General features: G+C 37.5%; 1 protein-coding gene across 4 annotated transcripts in view; it reads left to right on the plus strand.

Moving 5' to 3' along the window:
* ankra2 (ankyrin repeat, family A (RFXANK-like), 2) overlaps nt 1-14,476 on the plus strand; it is a 38,950-nt gene extending 24,474 nt beyond the window's left edge. For 3 of the 4 annotated variants that reach the window (XM_073048311.1, XM_073048308.1, XM_073048309.1), the window contains 3 exons: nt 8,981-9,047; nt 10,372-10,452; nt 13,922-14,476. In XM_073048311.1, the coding sequence (XP_072904412.1) occupies nt 8,981-9,047; nt 10,372-10,452; nt 13,922-13,977 (204 nt within the window). In that variant the 3' untranslated portion in view covers nt 13,978-14,476. Of the gene's footprint in view, nt 1-8,980; nt 9,048-10,371; nt 10,453-11,503; nt 11,580-13,921 lie in introns of all 4 variants that reach the window. The other variant, XM_073048310.1, reaches the window with a different exon arrangement.
* The last annotated feature ends 5,011 nt before the right edge of the window (nt 14,477-19,487 follow it).

Genomic DNA, 19,487 nt, shown 5'->3' on the forward strand with positions numbered 1-19,487 from the left:
AGCGGAAAAACATTTTAAAAATTCTACTGTATACCCATCTGGACCTGGTGCTTTCCCAGAATTCATAGAGGAAATGATCCCTTTAATTTCTGCATCCGTAATAGGAGTTTCTAATATTGAAAGATCATCTGATGATAATTTTGGAAAATTCAATTTCCCAAGAAAATCACACATGGTATTATAATCATGAGGGAATTCAGAATAATACAGGGAGGTATAAAAATCTTGAAATGATTTGGTTATCTCATCATGGTTAACTGTCAGATCCCCATTCTGCTGACGAATCTTAGTAATTTGACGTTTAACCAAAGCATTCTTCAATTGACTAGCTAACAGTTTACCCGATTTATCACTATGTATATAAAAATCAGATCTGGTTTTCATTAATTGATTTTCAATCGAAGATGTAAGTAATAAACTATGTTCCATTTGAAGTTCAACCCTTTGTTTGTAAAGCTCCTTACTAGGAGTAGTCGAATATTTTTTGTCAATCTCTTTAATTTTATCAACCAATAAAAGAGTTTCCTTCTTAATGCGTTTTCTCAGACCAACGGAGTAGGAGATAATCTGTCCACGTATATATGCTTTAAAAGTGTCCCAAAGTGTTCCGCAAGAAATATCATCTGTGGAATTAGTTGAAAAGAAGAAATCGATCTGTTCCTTCATAAATTTAATAAAACCCGGATCTTGCAGTAAGGTAGAATCAAATCGCCATTGTCTAGCACTAGAAGCTGTATCCGTAAATTTAATAGAAAGTTTTAATGGAGCATGGTCAGAGATGGCTACAATACCATAATTACAACCAATTACCGATGGAATAAAACAAAAGTCAATAAAAAAAATAATCAATTCTCGAGTAGGAATGATAAACATGTGAGAAAAATGAAAACTCTTTGTCCTTAGAATGCCGAAATCTCCAAATATCAAAAATTCCATTATCAGTCAAAAAAGAGTTAATATAAGTGGCCGACTTATTAGGTAAAGTCTGAGTAGATATAGATCTGTCCAACAAAGGATTTAAACAACAATTAAAGTCACCACCCATTATTAACTTATATTCATTTAGATTAGGTAGAGAAGTTAATAAGGACTTAAAAAAATCAGGATAATCCACATTTGGAGCATAAACATTAACCATAGCAACCTTTTTGTTAAAAAGTAAGCCAGTAATTAACAAAAATCTACCATTTGGATCTGAAAAGATATCGTGTTGGACAAATGCAATAGAGGAGTCAATAAAAATTGAAACTCCCTTTACTTTAGCATTCGAATTTGAATGGTACTGTTGACCCCTCCAAAACCTAAAAAAGCAATAATTGTCTTCTTTCCTCACGAGTTTCTTGTACAAAAATAATATGTGCATTGAGTCTTTGGAATACTTTGAAAATCTTTTTCCATTTAATCGGATGGTTTAAGCCATTAGTATTCCAAGAGACAAAATTAATGCTCTGAGCCATATTCTGAAATCAACCCTTTGGTATATAAAGGGTTAACCAAATTATGAACTCATGCACCCGGAAGAGGAACAAAAATAAGGGGTGGACCCGGAAGTGATGACATCGCGGACATTTTAGTAGTTTAAAATCAGCCCAAATGAAGAAACTAAAAAAAACTGGTGTAAAGAACATAAGATTTAGAAAAAGATCCCCACCCCCCACCCAAGAGGAGAAAAGATCTCCCCAGCCAGGAAAAGGCTGGGAAAAAAGAGAAATGAAACTAAATCTACCCCCATATCAGCAGAAGGCAACTCCATATATAAAGGATAAAAAAGATCCGCCCAAACTCTAAAGAAATAATAATCACTATACTAAAACCAAACTTCTTAATATAATTGCTAGTAAAAAAAAAACAAAAAGAATATAATCACTAGTAACTTATAAATCGGGTTAAAACCCAAGCAAACCAAAAAAAAATTTAAACTGTGATAAGAAATGCATTATAGGAAGAAGACGAGAGAAAAAAAAGGGCGAAATAAAAAAAAGCCAAAAATATTTTAGAGAAGAAACCGCCAAATTAGTAAAAAAAAAAATTCACCTTTGAAGGATTAATAAAAATGACCAAAGCTAAAGTACAGTGATAGATAGATAGATAGATACTTTATTCATCCCCATGGGGAAATTCAACTTTTTTTTCCCAATGTCCCATACACTTGTAGCAAAACTAATTACATACAATACTTAACTCAGTAAAAAATATGATACTTCAGTGATTGAAGTAAGTAAAATAAAAAGATTAGCACATCAAAAAAAAACTTTAACTAGAGTATAAAATATAGAGTAAACCTACACCAATAGCCAGAAACAAAATCTAGTTTTGGAAACAAAAACCATCTTGTAACAATCAAAATCACTCATTTATTAGAGATGAGAATCCGTAGCAGTAGGGAAGTTCTCATTCAAAAAGCTTCTCACTTCAGATGTAGAAAAGAAAACACGCCGTGATGCATTGGGAGGCGATATTCTGAGCTTCGCAGGGTATAAGAGCGCAGGTTTTAGATTTTTCTCATAACATTCGGACATCAGAGGTTTAAAAAGAAGCCTTGCCTTCATTACTTCTGGACTAAAATCCTCCACTAATCGAAAATTGAATTCTTGAAATTTGACCATCCCTACAAGCCGAGCCACAGGAATAAGTTGCTCTTTAACATGCACATAATGAAATCGGACAATTACAACCGGTGGTTTAGCTGAAGCACTTGGTGATCGACGCATAATTCTGTGAGCGCGATCGAATAACGGAGGACTGTCTGTTAATACAGAAGGAAACGCATCCTTTAAAAGTTGAGCAAAGTACTTCAAGGGGTCCCCTTGTTCAATACATTCCGGGAGACGAAGTATGCGTAAGTTCTGTCTTCTGGACCGATTCTCAAAGTCGACACTCTTAGCTTTAAGTGTTTCCACCTGTTTAATCGTCGAAAGTAATTTCTGCTCCAGTTTTTCGATTATCAAGTCTCGCTTCCGAGCGTCCTCTTGCAAAGTTCCGATTAGAACTTGCTGCTGGTTAACTACTGAATCCGTCTTATCCATATAATCTTGAAAAGCCTTTATATCTTGTTTGAAAATTTGTCGTTGTTCTTCAACTTTTTGATTTAAAACCTCCAATAACATTTCATAAGTCAATTCAGTGCGCTTAGGATCGGTCTTTTTCTTCTTCCCGTTCCCGTTAGAATCTTTCCCAGGTTCTCGCCCTTTAGATCTAAGAGCCATTTCTGTATTCATTTCTTCAAAATTCACAATAAACTCTTAAAGATAAGTCCAAAAAAGTAGCAAGAATCTTTTGGTGTAGGTAAAAGTAAGTTAAGTTTAAATCAGTGAAGGATGCCGAGGCATTTGTTGGAAGTCTTCCGGCCAGCACGTCTCCTTAGGATCCTGGTCTGACCTTCTAAAATGGTGGATAAGTACCTCTCGTAGTAAAGCTATTTTTTCCGGACTCAGACCTTTCTTGAATAACTCAGACATTATTTATTGAAATTCTAAGGGCTGTAGACAATCTCTCCCTGGAGTTGGTGCGTTTTTTCTAAATAGATAATCCGAGTTTAATGTTTCCCTGCGGACATTTAGATTGTACTTGGGTAATCCATTTTATTCTTGTATAACTTTTTTAACTTGTTTTGGAGGTTTGGAGTTTTTATTGAAGGCCTTCCTGTTGGTTGATTCATAGTTTAAGTTTTGCTCCCCTTTTTTTTCTGTAAATGGTTGATAAGTACTCTCTTCGAATATACAATTTCCCCCTTTTCTCCCTCTTTTTTTTCTTTTCTCTTTTAATCTTCTATAACTTTTCGCGGGTAGGTTAGTTTTGGTTTTCTTTTGATTTTCTTTGTATTAAGTCATACTTCTGTTGAAGTTGTTCCTATTTGTAATGATGTTTTCTAGTGCATAAACTAGTTACCATTTGCTATAGTATTTAGACGGAACTGTTGTTAATGACATAGAACTGGAAGTCATACTTGGGTTAATTTTTTTGGTAGAGCTAGCTGCTTTTTTTGGTAGCCGTCTAGTTTTGGGTTTTGAGAGTGGGGCGGATTCTCCAGTTCCAACACTACTCACTGTTTCCTTTGCTTTCCTTTGTTATTCAGGACATGTTTCTGTTTTGATTCTACGAATGTATGTTTACATTTTTGCTCCCAGACTGTTATTGTACTGCTTGACTTTTTATATGCCTGCTGCCTTCTACATACTAACAATTGATAATGGTTAACACACTTAAATTTGTGAGCTGGAATGTAAAGGGATTGAATCACCCTGTTAAAAGAAGGAAGGTCTTCTCACATATTAAACAACTCAAAGCTGACATTGCTTTCCTTCAAGAAACTCATATTCGTTGCTTTGATAACTCCCGGCTTTTGTCAAAGTGGACGGGTCAGCATTTTCATTCATCCTTTGCCGCCAAAGCTGGGGGGGGGGGGGGGGGGGGGGTCTCCATCCTTATTAACTCAAATATTCCTTTTGAACTCCATCATAAGATATCTGATACAAATGGCCATTTTATTATTGTTTCTGGTAAATTATATAATACTAAAGTTGTACTAGCAAACCTGTATGCCCCCAATTTTGATGATGTTAATTTTTTTGAACTTTTTTTCTCCTCACTACCAGACTTAAACTCATACTCTCTTATACTGGGTGGTGATTTCAATTGTTGGTTAGATCCTAATTTGGATCGATCGTCCTCTGTTACTAGACCACCTACTAAATCTGCCTTAGCTATTCAATCATTTCTCTCTAATTATGGTATCTCTGATATATGGCGTTTCCTTCATCCTACTGAGAGAGATTATTCCTTTTTTTCACATGTCCACCATACCTTTACTAGAATTGACTACTTCTTACTCGATAATCAACTCATTCCATTTGTCTATTCTTGTGACTATCAGAGTATACTGATTTCTGACCATGCCCCAATTACTCTGTCTTTAAATTTTCCTGGTCTCCCTCAGAGGAATAAACACTGGCGGTTTGACTCGACTTTATTATCGGATGATGATTTTCTAAAATTTATTAAGGATCAGATAACCTTTTATTTTAACACCAATACATCACCTGAAGTGTCATCCCAGATTGTCTGGGATGCCATGAAAGCATATTTGAGGGGCCAAATAATCTCCTATACAGCAAATCTTAATAGAAAGTCCTGTGCAGATCAATTAGACCTCATTAATCAGATTAAAGATTTGGATCAACTGTGTGCTCAAACTAAGAACCCTGAACTATACAAGAAGCGTGTAGAACTTCAAGCTAAATTTAACCTCCTGTCTACTCAACCTGTCGAATGCCAACTTCTTGAAAGTAATAGTCGCTTTTATATCCATGGCGACAAATCTGGTAAATTTCTAGCCAATCAGTTGAGGCGTTCCAAAGCTAAACAACATATTACAAAGATCCGGAAGGAGAATGGAGACTTTACATCGGATCACCTAGAAATCAATGACGCATTTAAAAATTTCTACTCTCAACTTTATTCCTCTGAATCTTTGAATGACAATATCTCTGTTGATCATTTTTTAACTAATCTGAATATTCCTTCGCTTTCATCTGATTTTAAAGCCAAACTTAATGCGCCTATATCAACAGAAGAAATATCTTTTGCAATTTCTGCATTGTCCTCAGGGAAATCTCCTGGACCTGATGGGTTCCCCATAGAATTTTATAAATCATTCTCTTCACTTCTCTCTCCTCAGTTACTCTCAGTACTATCTGACTCGTTTAAATATGGCCAATTGCCACCCTCCTTTAACGAGGCATCTATTATTCTTTTATTAAAAAAGGGTAAAGACCCAACAGAGTGTTCCTCGTATAGGCCGATTTCTTTGCTTAATGTTGATGTTAAAATCTTGGCCAAAGTTTTGGCTTATAGATTAGAAACTGTTATTCCCCTCTATTATTTCTGATGATCAAACTGGTTTTATTAAAAACCGTCTCCTTTTTTTTAACATGCGACGCTTATTTAACATTTTATATTCACCTCCAACTGGGATTCCTGAATGTGTTATTTCCCTCGATGCGGAGAAAGCATTTGATCGTATAGATTGGAACTACCTTTTTGCAGTTTTAGAAAAATTTGACTTCGGTCAAAGTTTTATCTCTTGGATCAAATTGCTGTATTTGTGTCCTACTGCCTCTGTTTTAACTAATTTTCAGAAATCCCAGTTATTTAACCTCAAGCGTGGCACCCGCCAGGGATGCCCTTTAAGTCTCTTTCTCTTTGATTTGGCTATAGAACCCTTGGCGATAGCATTTCAAAATTGTCCTGAACTGACCGGGATTTGGAGAGGGGGTGTTGAGCATAAAGTTTCTCTTTATGCCGATGACTTGTTACTCTTTCTTTCAAATCCGTCTACATCCTTACCTCCAATGTTTTCACTTCTTGACCAGTTTACCCAGCTCTCTGGATATAAACTCAATTTACATAAGAGCGAACTTTTCCCAATTAATAAAGAAGCACAAGAATTAACATTTTGTGATCTCCCTTTTAAAGCAGTTCATAATCAATTTACTTATCTTGGGATTACAGTCACAAGGAAGTTTAAAGATCTCTTTCGTGAAAATTTTGCCAATCTTTCATATACTATTAAACAGAGTCTGTTACAATGGTCACCTCTTTCTATGTCTTTGGTAGGTCATATTAATGTTGTTAAAATGTATGTTCTCCCTAAACTTTTATATTTATTTCAATCAATCCCAATTTTTATTCCTAAGTCTTTTTTTGATTCCTTAGACTCTATTATTTTGTCATATCTGTGGAAGAATAAGCGCTCTAGAATTAATAAAATCCACCTCCAAAAATCTAAAAAAGAGGGGGGCATGGCTTTACCTAACTTTCGTTTATATTATTGGGCAGCCAATATACGTTGTGCTACCTTTTGGTCTTTCTTTCATGGTCAACCCGAGTGCCCTAATTGGGTGGCAATGGAGTTGAGCTCCACTAAAGAATTATCTATCTCTGCACTTCTTGGCTCTGTACTCCCTAGCAGTTTGTCCAGATTAATAGTTAATCCTCTTGTTAGACACACTCTGCGTATATGGGCTCAGTTTGGGAAATGCTATGGTTTCCATGGTTTTTCCTTCTCTAGCCCTATCTTACATAATCACCTCTTTTTACCTACTACGTATGACTCAGCATTCCATGACTGGTATAGGAAGGGCATTAGACATTTTGAAGATCTTTTTATTGATAATCGCTTCGCTTCTTTTCAACAGCTCTCTGCTAAGTTCAATCTGCCCAATGCTCATTTTTTTAGATATCTCCAAATTAGACACTTTATTACTCCTTTAATTCCTAACTTCCCTGAAATGCCTGAGAAAAATGTTATGGACTTATTTCTTTCTATTAATCCACTAGGTAAAGGTTTAATATCATTTATTCGTGATAAATTAGCAGCCTTACGACGTGCCCCTGTGGATAAAATTAAAATGGCATGGGAGCATGATTTAAATACCTCCTTATCTGATGAGACTTGGGACTCAATTCTCAAATCGGTTAATTCAACCTCTCTTTGCGCTCGCCATTGCCTTTTACAGTTTAAGATTGTTCATAGAGCCCATATGTCTAAATCTAAATTATCTCGATTCTACCCTAACATTAGTCCGCTTTGTGATAAATGCGAAAGGGGCGAGGCCTCTCTCATTCATATGTACTGGATTTGTCCTAGCTTGGAGAAATTTTGGAAAGATGTCTTCATAACATTATCGCATATTCTGAATCACCACCTAGAACCTAACCCTTTAATTGCTTTGTTCGGTTTCTGGGGTGAGACAGATTTACGTCTGAGTTCGACTAAGTGTTGAATATTATCTTTTGCCTCTCTCCTGGCTAGACGTTTAATCCTCCTTAGATGGAGAGATGTTGCCCCGCCCATGCATGTTCAATGGTTTAACGATATTATGGCCTGCTTAGACCTTGAAAAAACTCATTATTCAGTTCTCAATTCAGATTTAAAGTTCCATAAGGTCTGGGGACCTTTTATTGAGTACTTTCATAACCTTCCTCTTGACTAGGGTTTTTTTCTTTTCGGTCCCTTGCTTTCAGCTCCTCTTTTTTTGGTAGTAGGCATGAATATCTTCTGTTGCTAAGTGTATGTACAGTTTTGGGGGTTTGATTGTCCTGATTTATATTCTCTATATTGTGTTGAGGTTGGTCTGGAGTTTTTTTTGTTGCGGGGCTTGGGGAGGATACTAATTTTACATGTCTTCAATTTGGGTGCTTTCTCAATAATTTTTTTTGTATCATATTATTATTGTATGTTTATTTTTGCACTGTATTGATGTTCTTCATTTTGATTTGGGGTTTTTTATCTGTAGCTATGTAGAAAATGTATTTAAAAACTAATTAAAAAAAGTAAGTTAAATAAGGGTGATCATAGGTTAAAAAAAGTAAAGGTTATGGAGCGAATCTGAAACAATGCTCACTCCATGAGCATCCCCTGCTGACCTCGAACTCGTTATATTCTTTTGACTCCTTACCTTGAGGTAACTGCAAGAAGTGCAGGTGAGATCTTTAATATTCATTCCTCAAGCAGTGTTATTAGGGTTTTTTGGTAAATAGTACAGTGCTGATTATGGGAGTGTGTTATTCTGATATTGAGAGGTATATTTCATACTTCAAAAAGTGGTAAGATTTTAAATATTTAATTACCTGGAAACAAAACATTGCGTAAATGCAATTTTTTTTCCTTACCAAAGTTTTGCTTATAAATTGCACAGTTTACCAAGCTGTTTTGAGAACTATTAAAATCTGGTCATATTATAAATGAGAACTAGGTAAGAATGACAGGCAGGTTGCTTTGCCCAGAGGACCTCTGCACTTGCAAGATTTTTGCAGCAACCTTATAGTGTTATGGTCATGCTATTCAAAGTAGTCATGCTGTTAATGTTGCCCTTGTTAGAAATTATAAATCGATTACTCTATTAATGAGTTTGGTTTCTTAAGTGCAATATTTCGTTCAGTCATAGCTTAAAGAAACTGCTCATTTCCTTTGTTGCAGAATGGGGGAACTCCTTTGCTTTATGCTGTGCACGGAAATCATGTAAAATGTGTGGAGATGTTGTTGGGTAAGTCAGCCCAAAGATAAACCGATTTCTAATTCTACATCAGCAAATAATTTTACATGAGATTCTCAATGCATAGGTATGAAACACAGGCATACCTTTTAAAACTGCATATTGCTGCGTGATTTTTTTAAATATCAGGTCTAATTTTTTTTATTGGAGATTCAGGCAGCATTGTTGAGTTTACCTCAGAAGGTTTGGGTGGTGGTATGGTTTTAATTTCAGTTGGAGCTTTGTTCTTCTGATTTCTATTGTTTCCTCTGAACAGTACTCTGGAAAAGTCTTAGGCACATATATATAGCTTGGGTGCCTAAAAGTTTTACACGGTACTGTAGTAATTTTATATATTCCACTGTACTGCAGCCACGAAGAAAAAACTAATTTCATGACTTATGTGAGTGCTAATAAACCTGATTCTGATATGGGTCTCTGTTGTGGAATGAGAGTGGGAAGGGGATAGGGATTCATGGTAGGGAGTAGGGAGAGAGCAGGAAGCACCAGAGGGACCTTCTGTAATGATCCATAAATAAATTGTTCGGAATCAAATTACTTGCCTGGTGTCTGAAGGCTGGGTGTGTCTGCACCCATGCCACCCTCTGCCCCGGCACTCGTTCTCTGCCACTTGTCTCACACCCCTACCATGGCGCTCCACTCTCATCATTTGTCCCACCAGATTTACCACCGTAGCCCCTACTATTGTAGCTTCATGTTGATAAATCAGTAACTGTGCAAAAGTCTTAGGCACCCTATAGGGGGGTGGGTGGGTGTGGGTGTGTGTGTGTATATATATATCAAGTTTTTGCATGCTACTGTATGTAATATGCAAATAAAATGTAGGTAACTATTCAATTCATTGATATCGGTGTATGATTGTGGTATTGCAGTTAAGTTTTCAGATGTTTTTCAGGTAACTAACAAATGCCAGAGACCCAAATTCAAACCTGATGTTAGAAGATCTAGAATTAATATCCAGTTAATCTGCAGCTTCCAAAATAATAAACTTGTAATAATGACCACAAAACCATTGAATTGTTGCAAAAATTCAACCAGTTCATTGATATACTTACTCCATCTGGCCTAAATGTGATGCCAGACCCAACTACATGATTGCCTCTTAAATGTCCTCTGAAATGGTCAAATGAAGCCATTCTGTTGTACCAGAACTACTTGGATTGAGTAGCCTCAAGATTCTGATTTTTTTCCTTATTATGGATGTCCATTAATTGCTACCTATGCCAGTAACTCATAGGTCTCAAAATAAAATGAGGTTAATTTTGAAGTTCTTTTAATTATTGTTTGATCTGACAAGTTCTTACCCACTTTACAGAATATGGTGCTGATCCAACTGCTGAAACGGATTCAGGATTTAATGCTATGGATATGGCGGTAGGGCTGGGTTTCAAAAATGGTAATTATTAAACTTGATTTTGTTATGCAATTATCTTGTTTGATTAAGTACAGTTTATTTAAAAGTGTTAATCAGCAATAACTAAAATCCATCTCTCATTTATCATTACAAGTAAAATTTTTAAGATGCATTTTTCATCTTTAAAAAAATTACTGATTGAAATTGTTTGAAATGAATTTCCTGTTGTGGTCTATAATTTTGTTCCTCTTTTCATCCATGTGCCTTGACACTTGTACGTTCAGTGAGACTGCAAGTAGATCAGAGATTTCCTCTCTACCACCTTCACAATTTCATCACCTTGCTATAGAAACACTAAAACTGTATTTGACACCATGCAACTCAACTAGAGATCCCAGTTTCAAAAACATTTGCATAAAACAAATAATTTTTTCAGTTGTTCATCAGCCAACATTATATCTATGTTATTTATGTACATCTTGCAGGTAAGAGTGCCTTTGTATGTATGATAAGTTTTAACTATGCCCGTGTTCATTTAGCTGTTTGAATGTATGCTCAGTCTTTGATATTGCACTGAACTAAACAGTTCTGTCAGTAGTCAGGGCCCAGTGTTTGGTTTAATATCTAGCTTTTAATGAGGCACACCAAAAGAATTTCAAAAATTGCTTTAATAAAATTAGATTGATTATTATTGTCACATGCCAAGATACAGTGAAAAGACTGTCTTGCAAACCAGCCATACAGATCAAATCATTACATGGTGCATCGAGGCAGAACAAGGTAAACCAGCTGAAGTGTAAAAGCTACAGATAAACTGCAGTGCAGGTAAACAATAAATTGCAAGATCATAATAAAAATACTTTATTGATCCCGAGTGGGAAATTATTTCATTACAGCAGCAACATTTAAAAACACACTTAGCTATAGTAGTAATATTAACTAATAATAAAATACAGAATAATAATATACACAATAATTTACCAATGTGCAATAATAATGTACAAAATAATAAAAACAGAAACTTTTGTACTATGATGTCTGTTCTCCTGTCACACAGAGATGAACTGTTGTATATGCTTATTGTATTTGGTAGGAAAGATTTTCCGTAACGATCCTTGTGACAACGGGACTGAATGAGCTGTTTGAAAGGATGTTCCGCTGCTTATAGAGTAGGTCATGGAGAGGATGTGTCTGATTGTCTATAATGGATAAGTTTGTTTAGTAACCTTCATGGATTGTGGGGGCAAGAATCCATCGTACCGTGCAAGCAGTCCATGCAGATGTCTGATAACAGTGGGATAGAAGCTGACATTGAGCCTAGTGGTACATGCTTTCAGGCCTTTTTATCTTCTGCCCAACAGGAGAAGAGATAAGGTCCAGAGTGGGTGGGGTCTTTGATTATGCTGGCTGCTTCAATGAGGCTCTCAACCTCAACACCATTGATGTAGACAGGAGCACATGCACTGCCCCTCTTAAAGTCATTGACCAACTCTTCTGTTGAAATTGAGGAAAAGGCTGTTTCCATGACTCCATGTCACGATCTCCTTCCTGTAATCCGACTCGTTATTTGAGATACGGTCCACTACGTTTGTATCATTTGCAAACTTGTTGATGGAGTCTAGAGCAGAATCTGGACACGCAGTCATGAGTGTACAGGGAGAAGAGTAAGGGGCTGAAGGTGCAACCTTGTGGAGCACCAATGTTTAGAACAATTATGGTGGAGGTCTTGCTGCTTATCCTTACTGACTGCCTTCCGCTGGTCAGATAGTCAAGAATCCAGTGGCAAAGGAAGCCATTGACTCCCAGGGTCTGGCGTTTGTTGATGAGTTTGCTTTGATTGAAGGTAGATTGTAATCAATGAACACTAGTTTAATGTAGGTATCTTTACTCTACAGATGCCCCAAAAATGAATATAGAGCCAGGGAGATGATGTCTGCCATTGACCTGTTTCAGCAGTAGGAAAATTGCAATGAGTTGAGGTAGTCTGGAAGGTTGATTATTAGAATAATTATTTCAGCTATTTCATTCACTCAATAATCTGAAAATATGAGATTAGTTTTATGAATATTTTTCACAGGAAAGGTATGTTGTCATTTTTCCATTTGTAACAGCTATATTGGAATCATAGAACACTACAGCACAGAAACAGGCCCCTTAGTCCACCTCCCCCATGATTAATTGATTTTCTGTTTAGTCCCATTCACCTGCGTCCAGACCATAGCCCTCCATATGCCTCTCATCCATGTACCTATCCAAAATTCTCTTCAATGTTGCAATTGAACCTGCATCTACCATCTTCACTGGCAGCTCGTTCCACACTTGTACCACCCTTTTAAGTGAAGAAACTCCCCCTCCGATTCCCCTTAAATATTTCATCTTTCACTCTGAACCTATAACCTCTAGTTCTAATCTCACCAGACCTCATGGTAAAAAGCCCGAATGCATTTACTCTATCTATATACCTCATAGAGTTGTATGGCTCTATACAATTCTCCCTTCTCCCTTGGACAACATCGGTGGCGTGGAGAGGGGAGACTTGCAGCTTGGGCAACTGCCGGTCTTCCATTTTTAAAAAAAAGAAGCTTGCCCAGGCTTGCGCCCTGGAAACTTTCCAAGGTGCAAATCCATGGTCTATCGAGACTAACGAAGGCCTACATGATCTATAAGATCACCCCTCATTCTCCTACACTCCAGGGAATAAAGCCCTAACCTATTCAAAATGTCCCCGTAACTCAGGTCCTTAAGTCCTGACAACACCCTTGTAAGTTTTCTCTGCACTCTTTCAAGCTTATTGACAGCTTTTCTGTAATAGATGACCAAAATCACACACAATACTCCAAATTCTGCCTCATCAATGTTTTATACATTTTCAACATGACATCCCAACTCCTGAACTGAGAACTCTGATTCATGAAGTCCAATGTGCCAAAAGCTCTCTTTATGACCCTGAATACTTGTGTCAGCCCTTTCAAGGAATTATGGATAAATATTTCCAAATGTCTTTGTTCTACTGCACACCTCAGTGTCCTACCTTTCACTCTGTAGGCCCTACACTAGTTTGTCCTGCCAAAAAGCAACACCTCTGCATTAAATTCCATCTGCATTTTTCAGCCCAATTTTCCACCTTATCCTGATCACACTACAGGCAGCCTTTCTAGCTGTCCACTACACTCCCACTCTTAGTGTCATCCACATTCCTGCTATCACCACATTTTTTTAATTCTCCATGTTTGTTCTTTGGTTACTTCATTCCCTTGCTAATAAGAATTTTCAAGTAGCCCTCACTATGAAGTTCTTCAAAGCCTGTTGATTATTATTTTCTATTTATTTCTCTTCTGATGAGTTTGTTGATCTGATCTATTAGATCTCTTTTCAATCTGCATGGTTTTGTATATAGCATTTTCTGGGGGGGTTTTCCCAGATTTTCTGCATTGGGATTGTTTTTTGCACTACTGTTTGTATTGGAAATAAGAACTTTGTATTTTCTAATTTGGTATTTTTTCTCTTTTAGTTCAACAGGTTATTGAAGCCCATTTGCTGAAGTTGCTTTTTAACATTAGAGAATAATGATGTGGTACTTCTAGCAATCACAGCAGAATGAATCTTCACCTGAATGGTCTGGATTTCTGAGAGAAAGTTCCAGAATGTTTATGTTTGACAGTCGGCTAGTCAGCTTACCGATTGTTGCAATTTTAAATTAGTCCTGATCCAACTTTGTATATGTAACATGTTCATTATCTTCCGGTGAAGAAGATAAGACTAGTGAATATGATTAAAGACTTGCTTTGTAATTTATTGGGGGTATATTATACTATTTGCATTGAGCACTAATGAACCCAATGCCATAAAGGGAAACCATATGTTGAAGTACTGTAAAACTGCACCAAGATTACTTTGGTCTAAAATAGAGGGAATAAAATTTCCTGAAGAGATAACTTATATTACATTTGCCTCTGTCATTATTGAATAGAAATCATAGTGAATAATGTTCAATTCTTGTAAACCTGTTACTGATTTTTGGAACTCTATTGTCAAGCAAAAAATAAAACTTGGAATGGTCAAACCATAGTGGGGTTGTGTGGAAATACAGAAGATATTTTATATTGACTGGTTTCATGTTGAAACTGACAATGGAAGTTTAGAAACTACTTCAACTATCTGCTTCAGGCTGATAATCTGATGCCTTAAAGCCAAAAGAAAATCTATGGTACTGATTAATGTCTGATCATTTTGCCTCACTGGTGGAACCTGAAATTATAGACCTTTCACAATGGATGAGGGAGGGGAAGAAACTGCCATTTTCCAAGTCTGCTCCTGAAATTCAGGTAAACAAATACTAACTAGATGTAAGAGTCTAAGAGTAATTTTTTTGCCAAATAATTATGCAAATGATTTTTGTTGGCTAGAAGAACCCTGGCTCCCAGTGATAGATCTATTTAAACATCAGATGAGATACTCAAGTTCGCAGTAACCCCATATGAAATAGACGATATACTATTAAAGCAAAACATTATCTTGGTGCATAAACATTTCCAAGCGTTTGAATTTTGAACATTAAAAGAAACATAAAAATGCTCAATTTGACATTTTGACTGTTCTAAAAGCTTTAATCCTGTGTTCTCAGTAATGTGTTTCCACAGCACCTGTACTAATCTACATTGTGTGAATGAGTTTTGTTAATGTATTGTGGAGTTCCGGGACTAAAGAATTAAAAATGGAGATCCCAAATGCTAATTTCTTTAAAAGGCACCCTACTTAATAGTTTAGGTAATTTAAAAAGCTCCTGTACCAATATTAAACCAGAACATTTAACGGTGTATGTAAATGAACTGACATTATTTTTAAAAACTTTAGAATTTAATCAAGAGTGATAGCTATAACAATTGCAATGTCAGTTTAAAGGTGACATCAGATCGGTTCAAATCTGAAAAGTGGTTGACGCTTAAATCCATTTATTGGACTTTAGTTTTACAAGGCAATTAGATTGCATTTCCAGTTACATTACTTGAAGAGATTATTTTTAATATTTCTTCTCTCATTTATTTTGATAACAGTAAGCTTTGCTTACTAGTTTGCTTGCCTGACAAAGTTGTTTTGTAGTTGAGGGAAGATGGAGTATCTGCATGACTTATGTTGGGAAATCCATGGAAGAACTGCAGATGACCTCATCTAGTATATTTCAAATTGCATGACCCTCCAAAGTTAGGACAAAATCTAACCAGCAGGTTCAGAAATAATTTCAGGTTAATATTCTTTTGCTGCCTATTATTGTTGAAAACTTGTCTGTTCTATTAAGTATTTGATCCAACTGTCCTTGCTAACATATTTTAAACAATTGTATTTTGTTAGGGAGGCTTGTAAAAGATAATTTTTATTAAAATTCTAAAGGTTTTTTATATATGAGATGAGCAAAGAGATTTTGTGTTGATTTTAGAGCATTATTACTGTACATTCATAAACATTTGTATATTGCCAACATCTTAGGGCTGTAAGACAGGAGCAGATTTAGGCCATTTGGCCCATTGAGTCTTCTCTGTCATTCCATCAACACTGATCTTTTATCCCTCTCAACCCCATTCTCCTGCCCTTTCCCTGTAACATTTGATGCCCTGATTAATCAAGAATCTATCAACCCCCACCTTAAATACACCCAATGACTTGGCCTGTACAGCCTTCTATGGCAATGAATTCTACATATTCACCACCATCAGGCTAAAGAAAATTTTCCTCATTTCTGTTCTAAATGGTTGTCACTATTCTAAGGCTGTGCCATCTGGTCCTAGCCTCCCCCAGTATAGAAGACATTTTTCTCCACATGCATTCTATCTAGGTCTTTCAATATTCAATAGATTTCAATGACCCCCCCCCCCCCCACCCATCAATTCTAAAGTCCAGTGAGTACAGAACCAGAGCTATTAAATACTCCTGACATGTTAACCCTTTCATTCCTGGGATCATTCTTATGAAACTCCCCCGGACCTTCTCCAATGCCAGCATATCTTTTCTTAGATAAGATGCTCAAAACTGCTCTAAGTGAGGTCTGCCAAATGCCTTTTAACAACTCAGCATTACATCCTTTCTTTTGTATTCTGGTCCTCTTGAAATGAATGCTAACATTGTATTTGTCTTACTCACCACCAACTTAACCTGCAAGTTAACCTTTGGGGAATCCTGCTCAGGGACTTCCAAATCCCTTTGCAACTCTGATTTTTGAATTTTCTCCCATTTAGAAAATAGTCCACACCTTTATTCCTTCTATCAATGTGCATGACCATGCACTTCCCTACACTATATTTCCATCTTCCACTTCTATGCCCATTCTCCCAATCTTTCTAAGTCCTTCTGCAGACACCATGCTTCCTAAATACTACCTGCCCCTCCACCAATCTTTGTATTGAGTTTGGCCACAAAGTCATCAATCCCTTCATCCAAAATCATTGGCATATAACGTGAAAAAAAAGAGGTCTCAACACTGACACACTAGGCCAATCAGAAAAGACGCTTTTTATTCCCACTCTGTCTCCTGCCAGTCATCCAATCTTCTATTCATCTTTCCTGTAATGCCATGGGATCTTACCTTGTTAAGCAGCCTTATGTGAAGCACCCTGTTGAAGGCCTTCTGAAATTCCAAATGAACAACATCCACTTACTCTTCTTTGTCTATCCTGCCTGTAATTTCATCAAATAATTCCAACAGATTTATCAGGCAAGGTTTTCTCTTAAGGAAATTATGCTGACTTTGGCCTATTTTATCATGTGCCTCCAAGTGTGCCAAAACCTCATCCTTAATAATAGACTCCATCTTTCCAACCACTGAAGTCAGGCTAACTGGCCTATACTTTCCTTTCTTCTGCCTCCATCCTCCCTTAAAGAGTGGAGTGACATTTGCAATTTTCTAGTTCTCTGAACCATTCCAGAATCTAGTGACTCTTGAAAGTTCATAACCAATGCCTCCACAATCATTTCAGCTTCTTCTTTCAGAACCCTGGGGTGAAGTCTATCTGGATAAGGGTACTTATCCGAAGCCCCTTCTTGGTATAGCAATGACACGTCTGACCCCTGACATTCTTGCATTTCTGGCATTCTGCTGGTGTTTTCCACAGCAAAGACACAAAATACTTACAAATTCGTCCACCATTTCTTTGTCCCTCATTACTCCCTCTCCAGCGTCATTTTCCAATTATCCAATATCCACCTCATCTCCTATTTATGTATCTGAAAAAATCATTCTGTATCCTATTTTATATTATTGGCTAGCTTATCTTCTCATTTAATTTTTTCTTTCCTTATGGCTCTTTAGTTGCCTTCTGTTGTTTTCTAAAAGCTTCCCAATCCTCTACCTTCCCATTACTTTTTGCTATGTTATAGATAGATAGATAGATAGATACTTTATTCATCCCCATGGGGAAATTCAACTTTTTTTCCAATGTCCCATACACTTGTTGTAGCAAAACTAATTACATACAATACTTAACTCAGTAAAAAAAAAATATGATATGCATCTAAATCACTATCTCAAAAAGCATTAATAATAGCTTTTAAAAAGTTCTTAAGTCCTGGCGGTAGAATTGTAAAGCCTAATGGCATTGGGGAGTATTGACCTCTTCATCCTGTCTGAGGAGCATTGTATCGATAGTAACCTGTCGCTGAAACTGCTTCTCTGTCTCTGGATGGTGCTATGTAGAGGATGTTCAGAGTTATCCATAATTGACCGTAGCCTACTCAGCGCCCTTCGCTCAGCTACCAATGTTAAACTCTCCAGTACTTTGCCCACGACAGAGCCCGCCTTCCTTACCAGCTTATTAAGACGTGAGGCGTCCCTCTTCTTAATGCTTCCTCCCCAACACGCCACCACAAAGAAGAGGGCGCTCTCCACAATTGACCTATAGAACATCTTCAGCATCTCACTACAGACATTGAATGACGCCAACCTTCTAAGGAAGTACAGTCAACTCTGTGCCTTCCTGCACAAGGCATCTGTGTTGGCAGTCCAGTCTAGCTTCTCGTCTAACTGTACTCCCAGATACTTGTAGGTCTTAACCTGCTCCACACATTCTCCATTAATGATCACTGGCTCCATATGAGGCCTAGATCTCCTAAAGTCCACCACCATCTCCTTGGTCTTGGTGATATTGAGACGCAGGTAGTTTGAGTTGCACCATATCACAAAGTCCTGTATCAGTTTCCTATACTCCTCCTCCTGTCCATTCCTGACACACCCCACTATGGCCGTGTCATCAGCGAACTTCTGCACATGGCAGGACTCCGAGTTATATTGGAAGTCTGATGTGTACAGGGTGAACAGGACCGGAGAGAGTACTGTTCCCTGCGGCGCTCCTGTGCTGCTGACCACCGTGTCAGACCTACAGTCTCCCAACCGCACATACTGAGGTCTATCTGTCAAGTAGTCCACTATCCAATCCACCATGTGAGAGTCTACTCCCATCTCCGTTAGTTTGTGCCTTAAGATCTTGGGCTGGATGGTGTTAAAGGCACTAGAGAAGTCAAGGAATGTAATCCTCACAGCACAACTGACCCCCTCTAGGTGAGAGAGTGATTTGTGCAGCAAATACGTGATAGCATCCTCCACTCCCACCTTCTCCTTATACGCAAACTGAAGAGGATCCTGGGCGTGCCTGGTTTGTGGCCTCAGATTCTGTATTATCAGCCGCTCCATGGTCTTCATAACGTGCGACGTCAAGGCAACAGGTCTGAAGTCATTCAACTCCTTTGGTTGTGGTTTCTTCGGTACCGGGACAATACAGGATGTTTTCCACTGTCTGGGTACTCTTCTCTGCTCCAGGCTCATGTTGAAGATGCGCTGTAGTGGTTCTCCCAGCTCAGTCGCACAGGCCCTCAGTAATCGTGGGGAAACTCCATCCGGTCCAGCCGCCTTGCTGGTACAGATCTTCCTCAGTTGACCTTCCACCTGTGCAGCCGTAATCCTGGGCGTGGGCAAGGTCTCCTGTGAGTGGCTATTTTCCTGTGAGGGAAGTAAGCCTTCTCTTTTGCTTTTAAGCTCTTTGACTATCTTAAGATCAAACGAATTGTAGAAATACATTACATCTCCATATTTC

Source organism: Hemitrygon akajei, chromosome 6 (assembly GCF_048418815.1).
Source record: "Hemitrygon akajei chromosome 6, sHemAka1.3, whole genome shotgun sequence".
Taxonomy (NCBI): domain Eukaryota; kingdom Metazoa; phylum Chordata; class Chondrichthyes; order Myliobatiformes; family Dasyatidae; genus Hemitrygon; species Hemitrygon akajei.